General features: G+C 38.4%; 1 protein-coding gene across 1 annotated transcript in view; it reads left to right on the top strand.

Moving 5' to 3' along the window:
* Positions 1-11,478, top strand: part of POU6F2 (POU class 6 homeobox 2) — a 303,651-nt gene extending 292,173 nt beyond the window's left edge. Inside the window, exons 8-9 of the mRNA XM_036396650.2 lie at positions 7,599-7,767; positions 10,954-11,478. Of these exons, the coding sequence (XP_036252543.1) occupies positions 7,599-7,767; positions 10,954-11,458 (674 nt within the window). The 3' untranslated portion in view covers positions 11,459-11,478. The remainder of the gene's footprint in view (positions 1-7,598; positions 7,768-10,953) is intronic.
* Positions 11,479-21,521: the final 10,043 nt, after the last annotated feature.

Here is a 21,521-nt window from a genome sequence, read left to right as displayed (position 1 = left end):
CATGTACATATTCTAAGTAATCAAACACTATAGCTTGTGCCATATTGGTAGTGAAAAATATGTGACTGACACAAGCTTATGAAGGGCTTGGAGAAACTGTTATGCAAGGGAAGATGTGAAAAAAGCATGGTTGGATTATTTCAGAGATCATTTACATGGGGAAATTACTAGTAGAGCTATAGTGGTAAAATTATGCTGATGTAACTCCCAGTGGGAATACTTTTGTTCTGGAATGAAAATATCTGCATATAGATACAGATATAATTATAATGCTATTGCATTGTCACTAGTAAATTTTCTCACATAGACATGCTTGTAGAAGGAAGACAAAGAAGAGGTTTTACATTACAAATACATTGAATTTACCTCTAGTCCATGTGGGCAAATTGAGTAAAATAGCTGGTGCAGAGTTATTTTTCAATAGCTAGTCTAGACTAGCTCCTCTTTTGGACATTCTTATTTAAAATAAATGCAACATGGAAGAAGCCCTCTTAAGATTACAGGATAAATCCATCCAAAGTTAGAAAATACTTGAAAAACAGCTGTTTGTTCAACTGTAGGCAATTCCTCTTAGAATATGTATTTAATTATAACAATATATTGTTGTGATTAAAATCATGCAACCATCTTTTTTTTTTCTCATCCTTCTTTCAGTGCATTCCCAGTGGAATTGTCCTAGGGATGTATCAGAATTACTAACACAACAGGTGGGCTGTTGTCCCAGGGTTTACCTGATTCACTAATCTGTTCCTCAGTTTGCATAACATTTGAGGTAGGAGGCTATAGAAGAGTGAAGGATGGTCTTGCCTGAGGCAATAGAGGACTGAGGAGCTGAAGCCTTCTGTCTGCTGTGTAATTCCAGTGCAAGGCAGGAAAATCACTTAAAAGAGATTTTTCACAAGTGCTCCCTCAATATCCAACTTGAGACTCCGGACTTTAATTTACAGAAGAAGTCGGTACTCATAGTTGCAATTTTAAGTGCACTTTCATCCTGTATCAAGAACCATTTACAGACAGTCTAAAAAATCATTTCCTACTTGACTTGGTCTGGGTAGCCAAAACTGCTTCTTCTCTCAATATCTGTCCACTTCTCTGTGAATGAGAAGGGGAAGACCCTCACCTTGTAGAAACACAAGAAAATAAATTAAGATTTTAAAGAAACCAGAAGAGCTCAAGAGGAGATGTCTTTAGTGAAGAGCTTTAATAGAGGTCTGGGGCCACACACTGAACAAGTAAAAAGGCAATACATCAATCAGTTCATCTGTAATGAAGGACAGTTCATCCTGTGCACTGAACGAGGCACATGAAAAAGAACTGATAATCCAGGGCTCAAAGACTATGGTACATTGTGTTGTGGGCTCCTGTAACTCCAGCACTTTGTAACTTCTGAGTGCTAATTTGTGCAGCTCTAAGGATATTCTTTTAGCTTCATTTTTTGCATAGATAAATTTCAAGGTTGTTTCAAAAGCAGAATAGTAACATAAATCAGTCATATGGTGACATAATCTTTATGTTCATAGTTGGAAATAGGAGATGTGTTGAATGAATGGAAAAGCTGATAGTTCTGTTATCATCTTGTTGGTTCAGCTCTGAAATAAGCATGCTGTGCTTATGGATTTGGCTGAGAGTAGAGTATGAGGCACAAGAATATCAATTTGGGCACAACTGGGAGATACATTAATGAACATAGAACTTTTACTTGATCCTCTCAGGCTTGATTCCTTCCACTACTTGTCTTGTTCTAGTCTCATTAATTCTTTACACTGTTCTCCACACAACCTACTCTCCCTTTGCCTCCATGCTATTGTTCTTCTAGTTTTCTCCCTGCAGTCCTTTCCTCACAGTCCATCATTACCCAACTTCTCTTCCCTTTCATTTCCCACTCAGTCACTGTCTCCAGACTGTATCTGTACCCTTTTACCAACCTTTTTATTAGGTGGTTTCTGTCCTCCTTTATATTGTTTTATCACTAGTGCCACCTCTTTTTCCTTTTCTCTTTTCCTCTATCACAGTGAGTAGTACTCAGCACAGTCAGGCCCTTTCTCCCTCCAGTCCAAATTCTAATCCCTGCTCTTCAATAATCTTCAAGTCAATTTTTTTTCTTCTACCTTATTTTTTTCTTTAGACTAAAGGTTAATTTTTGCCCCCTCTGCATCCAAATCCTGCTGATGCCACTCCACCCTCCCTAGCAGCCATCAGAAGAAAGTGAAAAGTGATCACAAAGAAGAGCATCAAGTCAGTCTCCATGTCTTTACTGTGGTCTATCAAAAAGAGCTACAGGCATAAGAAACTTTTCATACAATCAGACTGATTGTTGAAGGAGTTGCACTTGGAAGTTAACTCAAATTTTCCAAAAGAAAATGTTACTGATAGGGATCTCCTGAAAAAAATTCCACATTAACATAAATAAAAAACTTGCGGAGCTGTTTTGAGTTTCTGCTTCCAGCTTCATTCAGTCTCTGCTGTTCAAGACTAAAAGAATGAATAGCATAAGGGGCAGATCAACTCACTTCTGCCATTTACATAGTAACCTTACACAGATAGAAGCAAACCAGTCATCTCAATTATCCCTAAAGGCTGTTCAGCATACTCCTGAGAGCATGTAGCCACCACAAATTGGAGCTAGCACTTCATGCCTAAGCCTGCTTGAGCTGCCACATCAGGGATGGTGTTACAGGGCACAAGAGAGCTACCTATTCTCTTCTAGTATAATGTGGAAAGAGCCTACAAGAAAGTGGAGAATATGGTCAGTTCAGTAAGGAAAGATCAAACCATCTGTGTAATGAAACATGAAAAATCAGATGGGATCCTTTATAGCTTTTCTTTCGCAGTGATAAACCAGTGATAGATACTGTTTGGACAAATAGTATTGAATGACCTTCATGAGTTTGAAAATTATTTCATGTGACTGAAAAGCCATTTACATAAAACTGTGGCTGTACATCTGAATGTAGATAGAAAGTCATCCTTGTTTCACTTCTTTACAGAATCTGTTCAGTTTCCAGATGCTGATTACTGAAGGGCAGGAGCACCTCTCTGTCATGCCTGTGGCCTTCTTAGACTCCCAGCTCCCACACTGGCTGCAAAGCTTTGTATGAAAGGCTTACAATTGAAATGCAGTGTCTGAAAGTCTATTTAAAGTCTTTTAGTGGGATGAGACAGGCAATGGGTCAGTGTTTCTGAGAGAAGTCATTATTCATGAGGGCAGCAAGAAACAACTTGTGGCCTCCTGAATCTGATTTTGATTTCTATATTCCTCCTGAGGTAGGAATATTGCTCTCTTTTCCTAATTCCTTACGAAACTGTAGTCCAGACCTCTGGCAGAGGTCCCGGAGCTGAGTACCTTGGCAGAGATTTGCTGTATTCCAGAAATAATTGCTAAATATAGCAAAGTTCATGTAAAACTAGTCACATTTAGCCACTTGTTCAGTGAATCAAATTGCATAGAGCATCCAAACTTCAGCAAATAATTATTTGGAGCAAGCTTCTGCACACTGACTGCAAAGAGAATAACTCTTTCACAAGATGTTGCTTCACATCAGAGAAATTATTGAAGTACAAGGAGAAATTCATAAGAACTCTATTAACTATAGTGTTCCATGTTCCTTGGGTTTATTACTTTTACTTTTCATTCTAGTAATATTTTCTGTATGATTTTGCTTTTTTTTTTCTTTAAGGTTCCTTAATGTCAAAGAAGTGTCCTTACCTTTTGTTTTTAATTTCTCTTTCTTTTTTTATTTCTTGTCCCTTTTTTTCCCTTTATGTTGTTGTCTTCTTCATAGCTTTTCCCTTTTCTCTCATCATCACCCCTTCATCCTTAACTGGCAACAAGTGATAATTATTTTGGAGACAAAGCATAACGGTTATTTCCAAATAAAAAAATATTTTAAAATAAGTTCTGTCTAAGCAAGGACTGCAAGATTCATCTCTACTCTTTCTGTCCCTTCTGTATGATTTCTTTGTGTTGTCTAATCCTATTTGTATTCTCTTTTGTCTTCTTTATTTTCTCTTCATTCAATTCTACATCTTTATTCCTCCCTTTTTTCCATTTCATTTTCCTCTTCTGAAATGCATCCCTCTGCTCATTTCTTTAACTTTTCCACCATATGTTCTCTTTGTGGAAATCACTGGTTTCCCCTTGTGGTCTGAGACTTGTGTTTCCATGAAGTTCCTTTCTTCCTCCCAAATTCATTTTACTGTCATCTGTTACTGTGAAATTAAAATGCCTCCAATAAACAAATTATTATTCTTTTTTTTCCCCCTGAGCTCCACTCCATTTTCCATTATCAATGTTTTGTCCTGCCTTTCTTATCCAATTTACTTTCCATTGGACCTCCTCAGCCAGCTATTTCTCCTCCTCTCTGACTGGGGAAATCATCCCCCTGTAATCCCTCCCATGGCAGAACTCTGTGCAACAGAAATTTGGTTTCTCCTTAAGGGTGCACTGATTTCTCTGTAGCAGCTCTTTCCCCAAACTATTAAAGTCACAGCATATTTTCACTCAAGAACAAACTCATGCAGGATTTTCAGAAGAATTCAAAGGTGGGAGAAGTATTCCCTTCAGCAGGAAAAAACAGATTTCTGTGCAGGAGAGCCTGTGAATTTAATTTCTTCTGTACTGCTCATCTGTCTTCCCCATCCACCAGGATGGCTGGTGGAATTTTAGCTGTCTTCCTTTTTGTTATATGCACCCATATCCTCTGAAATGGTCCAAGACAACCCTGTGACCTTTCTCCAGCACCCAGTAGTTTCATAGGCAGCCACTGTTTTCTCAGGCAATAATGTAAACATGGGAGTCTTGAAATCCATTACTGTAGATCCTAAACACTCAATGGGTTTGGCATTCTCTATTTACCTGTTGTCACTGGGCAGCCTTCCCTGGGATATCCACATAATTGGAAAAGAGCCAGTTTATTTACTCTCTTCAATAAGCTACTCTTCCTAAGATGTGAAGGGCGCTATATGTTCAACTGTTTTGAAAGCTCAGAACATGTTAAAACAAAGTCCATAATCTCCTTGAATATGTTTATGAATATGCATATTTAGACCACACAGTCTAAGACTGTATTGATGGCAGTTAAATGCAATAGTGTAAAACAGACAAATGATGGTGCCAATAAAATGATCTTCCTAGCACTATTTGTGTTTTAGGGAGATGACAGAAGACAAGATCCATGGATTTCAAAGGGCTTTGAATCACGCCCAAAGTAGAAGTGGTTCCAATTTCACACAAATGCTATTTTCCCTAGAGTTCAAGATAAAACATTTCAGTGTTTCAGTCCATCTGTTAGTACTTTCCTGTTGCCAAAGAGGCTATGAAAGAATGAAGCCTTTTTCTCAACAGATATTCCACTGTATACTATATTCTACTCCCATATTACTGAAGGGCATCACAGATTTTTTCTCATCTCAAGGAGAGCTCAGCCTAATATTACCCTCATCCAAGTGCAGGAACAGTCTTTCCATGATGCTCACTGTTGCAACAATGCCAGATCATTCTAGATCCAGCAGAACTTGGCAGAATTTCTCTATAATTTCTCTACAATTCATTTTCTCACTTCCCTTTTTATTTCTAGCAGGAGTTGGGGAGGATTACAGGTGCCATAGTTTGCTACTTTGAAAGTTCTCTGGCAACACCTGAATTGTCCTTTTTTGCATTCCTAACAGCCTTAGTCAGAGGCCTTAAATTAACAGAAGGAAAGAGGTGAGGAAAGTCACCATTTTAGTGTACTTTGCTCAGGGTAGTTTTTGAGGCCAGTATCATTTATGATATTTAGTATAGAGACCTAAAGTCAGATAAGTTTGCAGCTCCATTCTGTGTCTCTGAAATTCAGAACTGATATGCTAGGTAGACGATATGGTGTGAGCAGGAAAATTCCATGCTTCTTTATAATATATAAAAAAAATTCCATGCAATTACTTTATAAACTTCAGTGGCCACTGTCACAGCATTTACTCCTAAATCAAACAATATGCACCCTAGCTTTGTACTGACTGAGTGCATGGGTGTGCAGGTGACCACTAGTACAGCAGTGAGAAGAGCAGAGATGATTCTGAGTGTGGAATATCGTTGAAACAAGGCTGGGCCTATGTGCATGTTTATCTGTATGCATAGTTCGTGTGGTCCCTGGTTGCATAGAATTTTAAAAAGATTTTTGCCATTTGTGCTTCTTACACTCAAGCAACAGAGTAAATTTATATGCCAGAAAACCCTTTTCCCTCTGTCTATTACTGGACAAAAGGATTTTTTCATAGGATGTTTCCATCACTAGGAAATTTTACACCAGGTTTATAAACCCCTGAAAATAAAAGCTTTGCTACTGCAATGCTGATAAGCCCTCAATAGAGCCATACTAGCAGGAGCCATTCTCATAAAAGGTTCAGAATGGTAATGTAGTCTAGCACTGTCCTTGGACAACTGCTTGCATTTACAGAAATTGAGGGGTTATTGTACTGCAAACTTTTCACCTTGGAGTCTGAGGAATGAGGTGAAGAACAATAGAGATGTCTCACTGGGAGAATGGCTTCACTACATGCAGGATTGCACAACACTTTGAAATCTTCTACCATCCCAGTCCCATGCTGTCTCTGACTTGGCAAACACTTTCATTTAGTCAGGGATCAGTAGCTTGGGAGGGGGTGGGGGGTGGAAGTTCCATTCTCCAGCTGTTGTGTCATTTCCCTTGATAAGTCCTAAATTGACCGAGTTATCCAGCTCCAAAGGAGCTTTTCTGTGGTAGACATGCTTTATTATGTGCCCTTTCAGGGACAAAGGCTTCTGTGTCACTAAACTGCTATAGAAAGGAAGGACATATTTATTCTCACAGCATCATAAGCATTATCTTCTGAGGGGCTAATGTAAAAGTGAAAAAACTGTGCAGCATTACCATCCAAAACCAGTGTTGCTGCACCTTGATTATCAACCTGATGGGAGGCAGAAAAAAAAGCTTGAAAGGCTGCTTCTTAGAAGGGCATATTTTAAAAGACAATTAATAAATTAGGGAGGTTTTCAAGGCAGAATTATTTTAGGCTTGTTCACTTGCTGGGTTATTTTGGACATTCATGCAGCGGTTTAGGTTGGGTATTGTGTAAAAGGGAAGAAATAGTTGTGAATCTTCTTATTTGGCATTAACTTTAGATAAACTACAAAGACTTGATTTCAAGTTAAAAATCCAAGAAGCTCATAGTATTTATAGCCCTCCCCACAGACTGGAATTAAATTTACTAACACCAGCCATCAAGCTATGTGATAAAAAGGGAAAACAGGGAACATGACTCCTCAGTCCAGAGAAGACTTTGCAAGGCATAAGTGGTAGCAAAGAATCCAGGCATACTCTCCCTCAAAGGTGAGCTGGCCTTTGTCAGGAGTTCAGCAAAGGCATATCTTTGGAAGTCTTCCACCTGCAGACAACTGCAGCCCAGTCGGCATCTTAGCAATCTGAACACACTGACAAGGCAAGTCTGCTTCTGTTTGGGGAAGAGAAAGGGATAGTATTAAAAAAATTGAACTTGAAAGTTTTGGCAATGAAAATGGCTGTAAGCCTGTCCCACTGATATGTGATGCAAAGAACTGACATGATTAAAAAATATCTCAACAGATCCTCAGACAGCCACTGGAGAAGTGGATGGGGTAAATCTGGAAGAAATACGAGAATTTGCCAAAGCTTTTAAAATCCGGCGCCTGTCCCTTGGCCTGACACAGACTCAAGTTGGCCAAGCCCTGAGCGCCACCGAAGGCCCAGCCTATAGCCAGTCTGCCATCTGCAGGTAACAAGTTACATCATAGCTCCTCTTCTTTCTTTGTCCTTAATAATGATCCAGCTTATTGTGAGGAGCATGCTTGTGTTTGAGTCTCATAACGTTAGAGTATATTATTTAACCTGATATTTAAATGTTGTTATCTGACATATAAATTGTTCTTACTGTGTCTATTTAGAGTGATTTTGGTCACTTTTTTCCCTCATTTTCTAAACAAGTGAGAAACAATGTTCCTGGAATAGAGACTTAATTCCATAGATGAGTTGGAGATCCTGCTGATGCTCAATAAGCACCAGCTGACCCTCTTCATACTGTGCCATTTTCTACAGATAGGGTTACTGAACAAATATTTCATGGCTGCATCCCTGCTAAGTTAAACCTGTATTACTGTGGTTAGCACTTCACATAGAGGATGTTAATGATGATTTACCGAGGCAACACAGAAGGGGAAAAAATAGCTTTCCTGCTATCTTGCAAACCAGCAGCTATTCATCTTTTACCACCCAAATATTTACTGAAAAAAACTAAGACAAACCCATGTATGCAAAGCAGAAATTTGTCCTAATCATAAGAAATAATAATACAGTCTTGACAGAGTTAAAGTAGAAGCAAACACCTTATATGCATGTATGTCTATTACAGTAATCCTATGTTTATGCATGAGGTAACAAACACACTTAGGTAACAGCTTTTTCCTCTTGGGCAATGCCTTATAGTCCTCCATCAGTGAAAGCCAAGAAACCAACTCTAAGCTCATTTAAGTGGATTTTGTTCTTGGTGATCCATGAAATGCTCTGTCTTTTTATCTGCTCTTTATACTTTTAATGTATTCCCCATAGAATGGAAGTGTACTTTTCCTGCAGTTAAAGACTAAGGTTATAAATGACATCAGTATGGGGTAGTGTGCTTGCAGCTCACATTTTGCTCAATGATTTTCCATAAAACCCATTGATTGTTGTTAAATACAAAAAGCTCCATAGGATCCTCTCACTTCTATGGTCTCCCCTACTGTTTTTTCTTATAAGATACCTCCCTGTTGAAAATAACCTTTATTCAGTCTATACAAGGATACTACTGCTGGGAAATTTGTTTCAAGACTTGTATGTCGTTATACCAAACATGTCCTGCAGTAACAACGCTAACAAACAATGCCAGTGATATGAATGCTATTGCTCCCTATTGCTAAGGATTAATTTTGATTTTGTTTTGTTTTGTTTCTTATTTCTTTTTGGTCAGTTGGTAAAGAATGCCTAAAATTGGTGGAGTTTTTAGCAATTGGAATTTTTTGTAGTCTTAAGTTGCTGTTTAGCATGGTATACTTTGAAGGAACACATAGCTGTTTCCTTTACCTTTGCCTAGTTTACTGTCTTCTCATTTTCTCCATCTATCCGACACTTTGAGAAAGCACTGGGCATGGTGAGACCTTTTACAGAGGGCTCCTTGGAGGAGCAAGTTGCTCAGAACTTGAGATTGGGTGCAAGAGCTTGTCCCAAATACTTGCAAGGTTACAGACATTTATTAATTTCCTTTGCCCGCCTCAGATGGACACCATTTTGGGGTGTAATTACATGCTATGACTGTGCATTTTTTGTTAACCTGCTTCAGTAGCACCATGTATTCCTCAGAAATAGTAGATTTCAATTTTTTTTCAGTTGTAACAAAGGAGTTTCAGTATGAACTCCAGGTCAGTGGAAGGGGCAATAAGGCAACCAGTTTGAATAACCAGCTCAAAGAGAAAAGTAGAATCTTCTGGTGGCCTATGCAAGTCATAAGAGCAATATACCACCTTGATATGTTCTGCATGCAAATAGCAGTATTTCCTTTAATTTAAGACAATACATTCTAAAATATATTCTTCAGCTTGAAATATCACCAGACACCGAGGAATGACACCTTGCAGTCAATATCACATTAAGATGTCAGGCACCAGTTACAAAGTCTTTGGAGTACCATTATCTGAAATTATTCTTTGTCTTATTCTTTGTTTGTGAGAAGTGCTTTGTTTCATGCTGGAATATTTTTTGCTGCCTCCATGTGCTGAATGGAGACACTAAAAATGTCCAGCTCCAGCCATCAAGTTTCTTGGCATAAAGGGATTGATTCAGTTCCTCTAATCTCCAGAGCACTCTGTGGTTAGTGGTGGTGGTGGTGCTGAAGCACCTGGGCTGGAGAGCACAGCAGCGACATCCAGTAATTGTTGCCTTTCTGCAGCATTAAATACCTCAACATGCAGAGTGGACAGAGCAAAGTGGGAAAATACAAATGGATGGCACCAAAGAAATTGGGTTAAGACTTTTTTAATAGCAAAAGAGGATAAATTCCGTAAATGAAAGAAACAGATACTTATAGGACTTGAAACATGAACTCTGCTCTTCTGCTTGTTTTTGGAAGGATTAAAGCTTTGTGTGGCTGCTTTTCCAGATGTTTTATAATACTTGTAAAATCTGGTTTGGCAAAAGACTTTTGATGGCAAAATGATATATAGAAGACCTCCTTTACAGGAAATGATATCATTCTGGTACAGTTTGCAGAAATCCCACAATAAACTCAGCTTGGTGCCACAGCATATTAGTGGACTGTTATGCTGGATTTCATCTGGAAAACATGAGTCTGTCTTTGCACATTGTGGGGACAGCAAGATAATTGCAAAGTGTCCAGCTGTTTCAGCTGAACACCACCATGGCTATGGGAATTTTTTTTCCAACCCAGAAAAGGGATATAGCATTAACTTACAAACAGTGAAAATTGCTGAAAAATGGAAAGGAAACCTGATATTCAGAGATGAGTATTTGCCATTGGTTTTCTTATTAAAGCTGTGGTGTTTGGATAACGTGGGATGGGAGAGATAACAAAAGGATTAAGCACAAAGACAAGATGATAAAAGCAATGCCTTTGATATCATTTCCTGTAATTAGACTTAGTCTCAAGGGTTTTGAAGATTATCAGAAATATGAAAATGTGATTCTTAACCTGTATTATTTAGTGTACTTAGAATTTTGTTGTAGTGCTCATTTTGTGTTAGCTTAAATCTCTAGCTATATATATATATATCTATATCTATGTATAGATATACCTATCTGACAGTTTTCATAATCTACTGTAAATTACCTCTGCCAGTCAATTAGTCAGGCAGGCAGGAAGTCCCACCCTGGCAGAGCATCAGTGTAAGACTCTTCTTTCTCAATTTTCCCTCAGACACACCATCCTGAGAAGCCACTTTTTCCTACCACAGGAAGCCCAAGAGAACACTATAGCTAGCAGTCTGACAGCCAAACTGAACCCTGGCCTTTTGTATCCTGCCAGGTTTGAAAAGCTGGACATCACCCCTAAAAGTGCCCAGAAGATAAAGCCGGTGCTTGAGCGGTGGATGGCTGAGGCTGAGGCCCGCCATCGAGCAGGGATGCAGAACCTTACCGAGTTTATTGGGAGCGAACCATCCAAAAAGCGCAAGCGGCGTACCTCATTCACGCCACAAGCCCTTGAAATCTTGAATGCCCACTTTGAGAAGAACACGCATCCCTCTGGGCAGGAAATGACAGAGATTGCAGAGAAACTGAACTATGACCGGGAAGTAGTTAGAGTTTGGTTCTGCAATAAGAGGCAAGCACTGAAGAACACAATTAAACGTTTGAAACAACACGAGCCTGCAACAGCAGTTCCTATGGAGCCTTTAACAGACTCTCTGGAAGAAAACTCCTAAGAGCAAAACAAAAAAAGCCAAATCACACAGAAAAAAAAAAAAAAAAACCACACCAAGTGAAATGTGTCCATTTCAACTTTGTGAAAATACCTATTCATCACCCTTGTAAGTAAAAGACTGAGAAAACTACAAGAAGGACAGAACAGTTTATAAATGTCCGTGGGTTTTCCTATTTAAAAAAAAAAACTTTAAACAAAAAAAAAATACACAACACTTAGCGTGTATGTGGTAGAATTAGATCCCCAAAAAACCGAAAAAGCCAGTTTTTTTAAATGGACTTAAAGTAAACCAAATAACTACTTAATTTTTTCTGTATATTATGAAAATATTAACACATTTTAAGGAAAAACAAAACAAACAGCAACAAAAAAAAAAAACCAAAAAAACACAAGGAAAGAAAAAAAACAAAAAACTATTATCTGTTTAAAAGAGAATACAAGCCTGCCACCTGGAGGAGTGATTGTAACCTTTCAGGTATCAAGTGCTAATTCACTATGAAATCTATTAACCAAAGTCAGAAACATGGCATTGCAAACTAGATTGTTAGTCTACTCTTTTATGAACATAAAATTGTGTTACAAATTTTTACATTTGTATTTTGCAAAGAGGAATACAGGATTAATTTCTCTCATCCTTGTTAGTACCCCCTGCAGGTGTGTACAAAGCCATTCCATAGTAGTCACCTCACTTTCTTTTCTTTTAGTCAACAGTTTTGCAATCTCCTAATGTTTGGGTGCCAAAAATAAGTACTTTTTATTGTGATTTGTGGGGTTTGGTATTTCTCCTCTGAGAGTGTATGTCTTGATTTGCATTTATTTTTCTGTTTTTTTTCCTGATTCTATTTGCTGCCTCCTCCCTTCCAGCTCATTCCCCACCCCTTCCCCAAGCCACCCAAACCCAGTACTGTTTGAAGAATTTTAAAAAGAAAAGTGAAATCTGAACACTTTTATATGCTGGAATGCAATGAGGACAAAGAAGGATTAGGATTATATCTGACAGACTTTCAAGCCCACACTAAACATTGTGCTTTTTGTTGAATGTGTAGCTTGAGATTTCTCTGTCCTTTGGCCGTGAACCTGGAGAGGTTACCAAAACTAATTTTGTAGTATAAATATAAACTGCACACTTGGTACAGTACTGCATCTATATTATGGTTCCATTTGAAGCAATTTCTCTCCAAAGCCTGCTAGCCAAAGAAATTTCTTGAGGTTCTGATGAAAACAAATGGACAGGCTGAGAAGTGATGAGGATGTTTTGATCATTACATCACTATGGACAATTTTGATGGTAGTGTTTTGTTCCTTCTGGCTTTTTTTAATGCCATATTTATGCTTGCCCTGTTGACTTCTTTAATAGGAGGATGTGCTTCTGCAGGTGCTTGCAGTGGCCACTGGCTAGACTAAGTAATTGGGACATAGAGAAAAAACACTGAATGTCTTTTGATAATATAAGGTAGATCACCTGCAGTATGATTCAGATGAACTGATTTTTCTTTAAAGACAGTTTATCTCTGTGACTTCCTTTCTGATTAGACAAGCATCTACTAAAATACTGTGGTCATTGGACCTACAAGCATACCAAGGCTCAGAGGCAGAGAAAGGTGTTGCAGGTTCTTGATGGGGTGTGGTCAATCCTGTGAAGGTCATCTGCAATCTTCATCTTCTGCTCAGTTATGCTCAAGCCTTTGGGATTCAGTCTACCATTAGGGTAGAAGCTGCATCTTGATCAGGTCTTCCCAAAAGATAACATCAGATAATTGGTTCAGCTCACTGTAGAGATGGTGAAATTCTGCTGGTATAACTCCTGATAGCATTCCTTGACCTCAGAATGGTTGTGCTGGATTTTTGGTGGTCTGCCTAGGATGTGGAAAGAAGTTTCTGAAGTGCTGGAGTCTTCAAATAACACCTCTCTTACTAAAGAGTTTTCAAAAACTCCAGGCTATATCCAAAACTTAGTGAAAGAAATAGATTTCCATTGATTTCACTATGCTTTGAATCTGGCCCTCTGTATTTTAATAATGGAATTTGCCTTGTAAAGTGGGGTATTTATTACATGGTTGGTGGAGCTTTAAGATTTCAGAGACCATCATCTGGGCCAGAAGCTGCTTCTAAATGTGAGCACTCTCAGAGGTCAGTGTTGGAGCACACTGAGGATCCAGTACTCCAGGATGAACTCATGTCCAGCAAATGGATTTTAGACTTTATGCTTCAGCAGGGTATGTTTAGGATATTTTCAGTCTTGCTTTTATGAGGAGGAGAGTGACAATTGTTATCAACTCTTTTTCAACTGTTGATATATAAATAACTGCTGGAGAAAAAACACCTCAGTAACCACTGGGAAATTGAGAGGGACAAAATAGATGCTTTATCCAAGCTGAGCATGTAAATTAGAGAGTCTCACAGCAACATCTGCCCCTCTAGGTTTTTTTTATACCCTCTCTCTCCATAGATACCTATATCCTTAGAAACATCTGTGTAGTCTATACCAAACAGCTCTGAAATTGCCACCACGGTTCAATCTACATAACGATCAGACCACCATCCAGAAGCCAACAGGAAAGCAAGGATGAATAAATCATATTTGGAAGCAGTTACTCCTGAAATCCTACCCATGTCTCCTGAACACTCCTAATTGCCCAGTCATTAATGCCACATACACAATTACATGTTCAGTCATCCTTAAGGCCATACCCTCCCCCACTCCATCCCCACCATCAACAGCCTGGGAACAAAACCATCAGCCATTCATTGCCTCAAAACTAAATTTCCAATTCTCCCAGGGACTGCTCTAAATTCTGTGAAGAAAAATGCTCCAAGAAAAAAAAAGTTAACTAAACACTGTATGAAAGATACTAAATGTTTAAAAATATGCTGGCAGCAGTTATATAAGCTCTTTTCTGTTCCAAAGTACATATCGGAAGGATATAACTAGGACAGTGAAAATGTAAAATAAATATAAATTGCCAGCATGGAAGAAAAAATAATATTCATCCCACAGTCTTAAAATCATTCATGTGCAGTGATTTTTTTTACAGTTTTCTAATTTTGTATTATGTTTTGTAAATTATTTATAAAGTGTTGTAATGCTTCTCATATTAATTTTTTTATACACAAATTTTTGCTATGAGGCATAAATGGTGCCTGAACAGATTCTTAGGAAGATAAATTATATGTGAATCATACATCTTTGAGAGGGCCGTAAGTATTTTGTTTTGTTATGTTACTGGCAACATTTCTGGTTCCCATTTGTAAACAATTTTCATGTATTGATAACATTTGAATACCTTTTAATTTTGCATGTGACTAAAAGATAGGTTGCTACCAGCCTACCAGCAAATGAAACAAAAGTCTCTTAGGTCATATGTGAAGGTTTAATGGTTTTCCACTTTGTTGATAATTCATTTTTTTTAAATACATATATATATATATATATATATATATATATATATATATATATATAAAATATTATTTGAATAATGAACCAAGGGTTCACTTACTCTTCTAATTTTGTCTTTTTATGTTTTTCACTAAAAAGCTATTTTGGACAGTTGAAGAAATCAAATGCATTCAAATGATTCCAATTTCTTTACATTATTACTGAAAAAAATTTTTAAAAAGCCAAAAAAGAAAAAAAAAGAGAAAAAAAAAGAAAAAAGAGAGAAAACAAGGAAGTAAAAAGGAGCTAGGAAGGAACAAGTAGAGGCGTATCAAAGAACTCAAGCTATAACCAAAAAGAAATATGTAAAATGCCTTTGCTCGTCTTCTCAATGCTGGACCAAAGCTCAATGTTTGTAGGTATATGCACATTGTATAGATATGGCTAAATGTTGCTGACAATCTCGCAATACTAAACTGTTACTATTTTAAAAAATACAAAAATAAAACTGTTCATCAGTGTTTTACCTCAGCACTCTACTTGTACCCAGTTATTGACCAACATTCAAATAAGAAGATAAGAGAGGAAATTGATTTCCATGTCAATATTTGACTGTAAAATCTGTTTGGAAGACATTTTGTAATGAGCTTTTTGTCATGTGGTTTGCTTGTTTCCAACTTGAGACTATGTGGGGCACATTTGTTTATTTATTGTTAAAAAGTGATATTATTACTATTATTATTATTAATTATTATTATTACTATTATTATTATTTTTGTCCTATGTGCTATAATCTACAGAATGGTCACCAGGGTCACTTACGAAGCACTGCAAAGAGATCTGTTTTTCCATGCATGGAGCATGCAGGGGGAAAGATGGCAGTACAAAATGGACTGTGTTGTGTTGTTTAAAAATATGAATAAATAAAAAAGGAGTGGATATGGTGGACTTGTGACCAAGAAAACAAACTGGATATTTAAAAGCTCCTTACTACTCTGACTTTGAAACCAAAGCTGATTTATCTGCACAGGTTGCTTAACATGAAAAAAATAAAAAATAAAAAACTGACAAAAACTGTACTTAATCTAGAGCAATATCTGTATGGTCAGTAAAGCTGCACTTTGTGTATTTCTTAACAGCTTCAGATCTGTCACTTTTAATTTGTACCATAAAAAAATAAAGACTTGTTTGACATGAAAAATAAGCTCCTTTCATGTGTTTGTCTTAAATCTCATGCATTATTCACATTATCCAAGCTCATGTAATTTCACATCAATTCAATACAAAAATAGTTAAATGCTTGAAAAAAGGAAGAGAGAAAATCCATTTGCACTGTGGAGCATAACTTTGTCTGCAAAACTAAACACTGTTTCTGTACCCAGAGTGGGTGCATGCATTGGCCATGTCTTATTTTCTCTACAGGTATTGCAGAGTAGAGGCTCTCCCTCAGGAGTACTCTGGAACCCCCCAGCTGAGTGTGTGTTATCCCCAGGCCAAAGGGAGCAAAGTACAGATGGACATGAAGGCCAGTGTACCCCCCCCCCCCCATGGTTCCATCCACACTCCCATAACAAAGCCCTGGTAAGTGATAGGAGTGTGTTAGAGGGGCGGGGTCAGCCATTTTTGTGATTTCTCTTGCATTTTTGCAGAGCCCATGGGGTTCATTATTCTGTATTCTTTCTGTAATTATGATATTAGGTCACAGAAATGCCTAGTTTTCAGGCCACTTCTCTTGATTCATATTGAGTTCTGTCAAAATACAGGATTCTCAAATGTCAGCAAATTTGAGAAATTATTTACTTGTATTATAAAGGTTTTTTTGGAAAAAAACAGCCTTGAAATAAAAGCTCTGACAATCTTAGAATATTATGTTTCAGTCTTGGGAACAAAATTTTTGCAAAGACTTTTTTCTTTGATTTTATTTAATATTGTTTTACTTTTCCAATATCACGTGTTAAACATCAAAACTAAAAGAAAGTATTTATTTGCATAGAGAAACAGAGAGCATTTGGAATATTTATTTATTGTGATTTTTTTTTAGATCAGAATTTCCCTTTTACATGCAATTTTTCTCTCTTTTATGAGGTACATAAGAAAGAGACCAAAGAAGGTAGCTTTTTTTGTAGACATAATGATAGAAGCTTCATAAACAAGGCAAAGATTGCATCAGGTCCTCTAGGCATCATGTCTCCATACCATGGTCTAACAGCCACTTCAAGCACATGTCATTCATCTACTTATACAATACAAGAGTGTGGAGTATGACCCTTTGTGCTTTCATATCAACTACTAGAACTTGAACACTTATATTTTCATTCCATTGTGATAAAGCAGCAAGCAAACATTGATTAGAGCCTTTTTCCTCCAAGTCTATTTAAAAATGCAAAACTTCTTTTCATCATACTCTAGGTATTTCACCTGGCTCATAGACATATGATCCTACCTAGCCATTACAGTCCAAATAATCTGGATCTATCAAGTTGCAAGAAACAGTGACTTTACAAATTTAATCAATTAAGTTCCTATTGATCACTGAATCTCAAAATAGATCCAACCTTAAAGCTACTGAATACTGACTATAAGACTTCACACTCCTTACAGACTGCTTAAAAATCAAATTTCTAGAAATTTAATATGACAGGACAGAGCTCCTTAAGTGTGTCTCACAGGACAAGGAGTTTTAGAAGCACATTGCTTTCCATACTTCTTTTTTGTACTTCCAGAAAAAAAAAAAAAGAAAAAAAACCCCTAAAACACAAAACCCCTAAAACACAAAAACCCCAACATATTTGCAATACTCTTGATAAACAAGGAGCTATGTCTGTGTCCTGTATTTCCTTAAGACAGATGTGATGGGAGGTAAGTTGGCAGTAAGGTGTAGAACACAGGTTTTTATACAATCTCTTCCCCTATGTACCTGCTTTAGCACTGATCACAGCCTAAATCTATACCTGTTAAAAAACCTTTTAGTACTAGCAGGGCTATGATAAGCAAAGATTCTCTTCCACTGGCCTAAATTTCAATCAGACAAGCACTCAGGAAGCAAAACAGGCTTATCAAGAAGGAAGGTTCCAAGACAGTTTGTTTTTAATCTGAGAATCCAGATCAGTGTTAATCAGTCCCATACAAGATAGTGAAGTTCTTGAAAATATTTGAGAGCTAAAGACTTGAAAGATTTTTTTTCCTTCTCTCTCCATCTGGTCTACAGACCTGGATGTTTGTTTTTTCTCTCACTCACTAAATAGTCCTTTACTATTGCATTTCGCCACACTATGGACAGAAAACAGTGGTCAGGACTGAGAAAAGTCATCAGGTAGCCCACCAGCCATTACTGTGATCTTCAATCCAGACCCCAATAGCACTGGTTTCTCTAAAACACTGGCAACAGCCTTGAATAATCTACCACAGCAGCTGCAGGGAGGGCATGTAGCAGCTCAAGTAGTAACAAGTCTTTTATTTTATTGGACACTGAACTTCTTGTATAATCAGTGGCCTCATGTCAAAAGTATCTCAGACCAAGAGCTGTGGGTGTGATTACAGGCACACTCGGCGTGGGCGGGTCTTGGATCAGGCCTGAGACTCACACACAGATTAAGGGTCAGCAAAAAATGGCTTTGGTGGTAAAACTGTGGTAAGGACAACATGAGTGGGCCAGTCCTAAAAGACCCCAAGATTCTGGTTTTGTGGTGTGGCTTAAAATCCAGCCTCTACCATCACAGCACCAATCAGTTTGTCAGGGATGGAGTTGCTCCCTTCTTTTCAAACATCACATAATGTTGGTGTTCAGCTAATGAGATCCTGGCTTTCAATGAAGAAAAATCCATGCTCCATCCAATTTATCCATCAATACCACCAACAGGAAGATATCCAACCCTGTATGTTCTCTGTCATTGATGGCCCCAGAAAAGTTCCTCAAATGGTCCCAGAATACTGAAGGTCTTAGAAGACAGTAAGATGGTGGCACTGCACAAATCTGAATTGTGTAACAATTTGCAATTGATCCTGGTGGAGACAGAATTGTCCCAGAAGCATGAATTTCCTGGAGGCAGCATGTAACCTCTGTCTCACTTGTTTTTAAACTTCACTGAAGAACTTGTGCTTACATTCAGTCATTTTGGTCAGGTTTAATCATAGAATCATAGAATGGTTTGAGTTGTAAGAGACCTTAAAGTTCATCTAGTTCCAGCTCCTTGCCATAGGAAGGACACATTCCACTACACCAGATTGCTCAGAGCCTCCTCCAATCTGGATCTTGTACACTTCCGGGGATGTGGCATCCACAGCTTCTCTGGGCTCTTTGTTCCAGTACCTTACTGTCCTCACGGGAAAGAGTTTCTTTCTAATACCTAATTTAACCCGACTCTCTTTCAATTTAAATCCATTCTCCCTTGCTCTGTCACCACATACTCTTGTAAAAGGTACCGCTCCATCTTTTTTAGGCTCCTTTCAAGTTCTGGAAGGGAGCAATTAAGTCACCCCAAAGCCTTCTCTTCTCCAGGCTGAACAACCCCAGTCCTCTCAGCCTCCCCTCATAGGAGAGGTTCTCCATCCATCCCTCTGATTGGCTTGGCCTATTGGCCTCCTCTGGACTTGCTCCAACAGGTTGATGTCCTTTCTGTGCTAGGGACACCAGAGCGGGATGCAGCACTCCAAGTGGGGTCTCACCAGAGCAGAGCAGAGGGGCAGAACCACCTGCCTTGACCTCCTGGCCACGCCGCTTTTTATGGTTGGCTCTCTAGGCTGTAAGTGCACATGGCTGGGTCATGTCCAGCCTCTCATCCACCAGCACTCCCAGGGCCTTCTCCCCAGGGCTGCTCTTGATCTGTCCATCCCCCAGCCTGTGTTGATACCAGGGGTTGCCCTGACCCAGATGTATCACTTTGCACTTGGTCTTGTTAAACCTCATTAGATTTCCATGGGTCCACTTGAGCTTGCCCAGGTTCCTCTGGATGGCATCCCATCCTTCAGGTATGGGAGCTGCACTACTCAGCCTGGTGTAATCTGCAAATTTGTTGAAGGTGCCCTTGATCCCTTTGTCCATGTGATTAATGAAGATATCAAATAACACAGGTCCCAATACTCACTGAAGGACACCACTTCTCACTGATGTCCATTGGGATCTGAGCCACTGACCACTACCCTTTGGATGCAACCATCCAAACATTTTCTTATCCATATAACTGTCCACTCATCAAACCCATCTCTCTCCAATTTAGCGTGAAGAATGTTGAGACTGTGTCAAAGGCTTTATAGAAGTCCAAATAGATGACATCTCTAACCCTTCCCTTCTTTACTGATCCATTAGTCACTCCATTGGAGAAGGCCACTAGGTTGGTCAGGCAGGACTCGCCCTTGGTGGAGCTGTGCTGGCTGTCCTGAATCACCTCCCTGTCCTCCAAGCTTTAACACAGCTTCCAGGAAGATCTGTTCCATGATCTTGCCAGGCACAGAGGTAAGGCTGTCAGGTTGGATATTCCCAGGGTCATACTTTCTACCCTTTTCAAAGATAGGTAAAATGTTTCCCCTTTTCCAGTCACCTGGGATTTCCCTGACTGCCATGACTTTTCAAATATCATGGAGAATGGCTTGGGAACTACATCAGCCAATTCCAAGTAATGCTATTAATTTTTAACAGCTTGTGTCCTCGTAAACTCTTGCTACCTTTCTCTAAAATATATTAATTTGTCTTTTAACTATTAACTGAAAGAAAAGAACACAAAACTCTGAAGATCCTTTAATTTCTTTTTGCAAAGAAGGCATTATGGTGTTTTTTACCATTTTTGCCTTTGTCCTTTTGACATTTTCAGACCAATTATATGTTCTTAAACAGAGGAGCATGAAACTTTCTCCAAAATTACCCTTCAATTCATTCAAGTTGAAAGCAGCTGAAAAGAAGTGGCTATCTTTTGAAAAGCAGCAGCTATTTTCAGTTACTAGCTGTGCAATCTAAAGAAACTGATCTTGCAAGTTCATAATGTGCATAACTTTATTTGCCCAGCTAGTGTTAGTGATGCTGTGATGCTACCTTCATAGATACATTTAGTGACATGTGTAAGTCTTCACAGGATTGGACCTACCCTCAGAATATGTGAGTCAATTCTTTTATTTATCACTTTTTCTCACTCATTCATCAGTAAATCTTGATGTGCCCTTTGTTATTTTTGAAACACAAACAACTCGGAAGGGAGCGTATCTCAACAGGAAAGATATGAGCATGTGTCTTCTAAAATTAATACAGTTCTTTCTAGCTCAGCAGTTGACTGCCAAAAACAGTGCTGCAGATAATCTGGAGAGTAACATGAGGGAAATATTGAGGGGAACATTGAGAGGAATAAATGCATGAGCATGAGACATTACTTATTTTTGAAATACTCTCTATTGTTTCATTTAATTTAAGATCCCTCCTTCTGAAGGTACCCTAAAAAATTTCCATACTGACCACTAATAATGAGAACTTACAGCAGCACCATTTAGTGTCTGTGGTATAACTAATCCCAAGCATATGCACCAGCAACCTGACCCTAAGAGTTATCAGCTCATCTGGGGATCAAAACTCGCCAGGTGGTTTGTATATCCAGAGTGAGGAACACAAAGAGCAGGGATCCAAAATCCACATTGGCATAAGCACTTTACAGCTCATGATACATTCATAGAAATTATTCAATAGGCAATATGTAATAAAAACCAC

Source organism: Molothrus ater, chromosome 1 (assembly GCF_012460135.2).
Source record: "Molothrus ater isolate BHLD 08-10-18 breed brown headed cowbird chromosome 1, BPBGC_Mater_1.1, whole genome shotgun sequence".
Taxonomy (NCBI): Eukaryota; Metazoa; Chordata; class Aves; order Passeriformes; family Icteridae; genus Molothrus; species Molothrus ater.
This window is presented reverse-complemented; position numbering and strand designations above follow the sequence as displayed.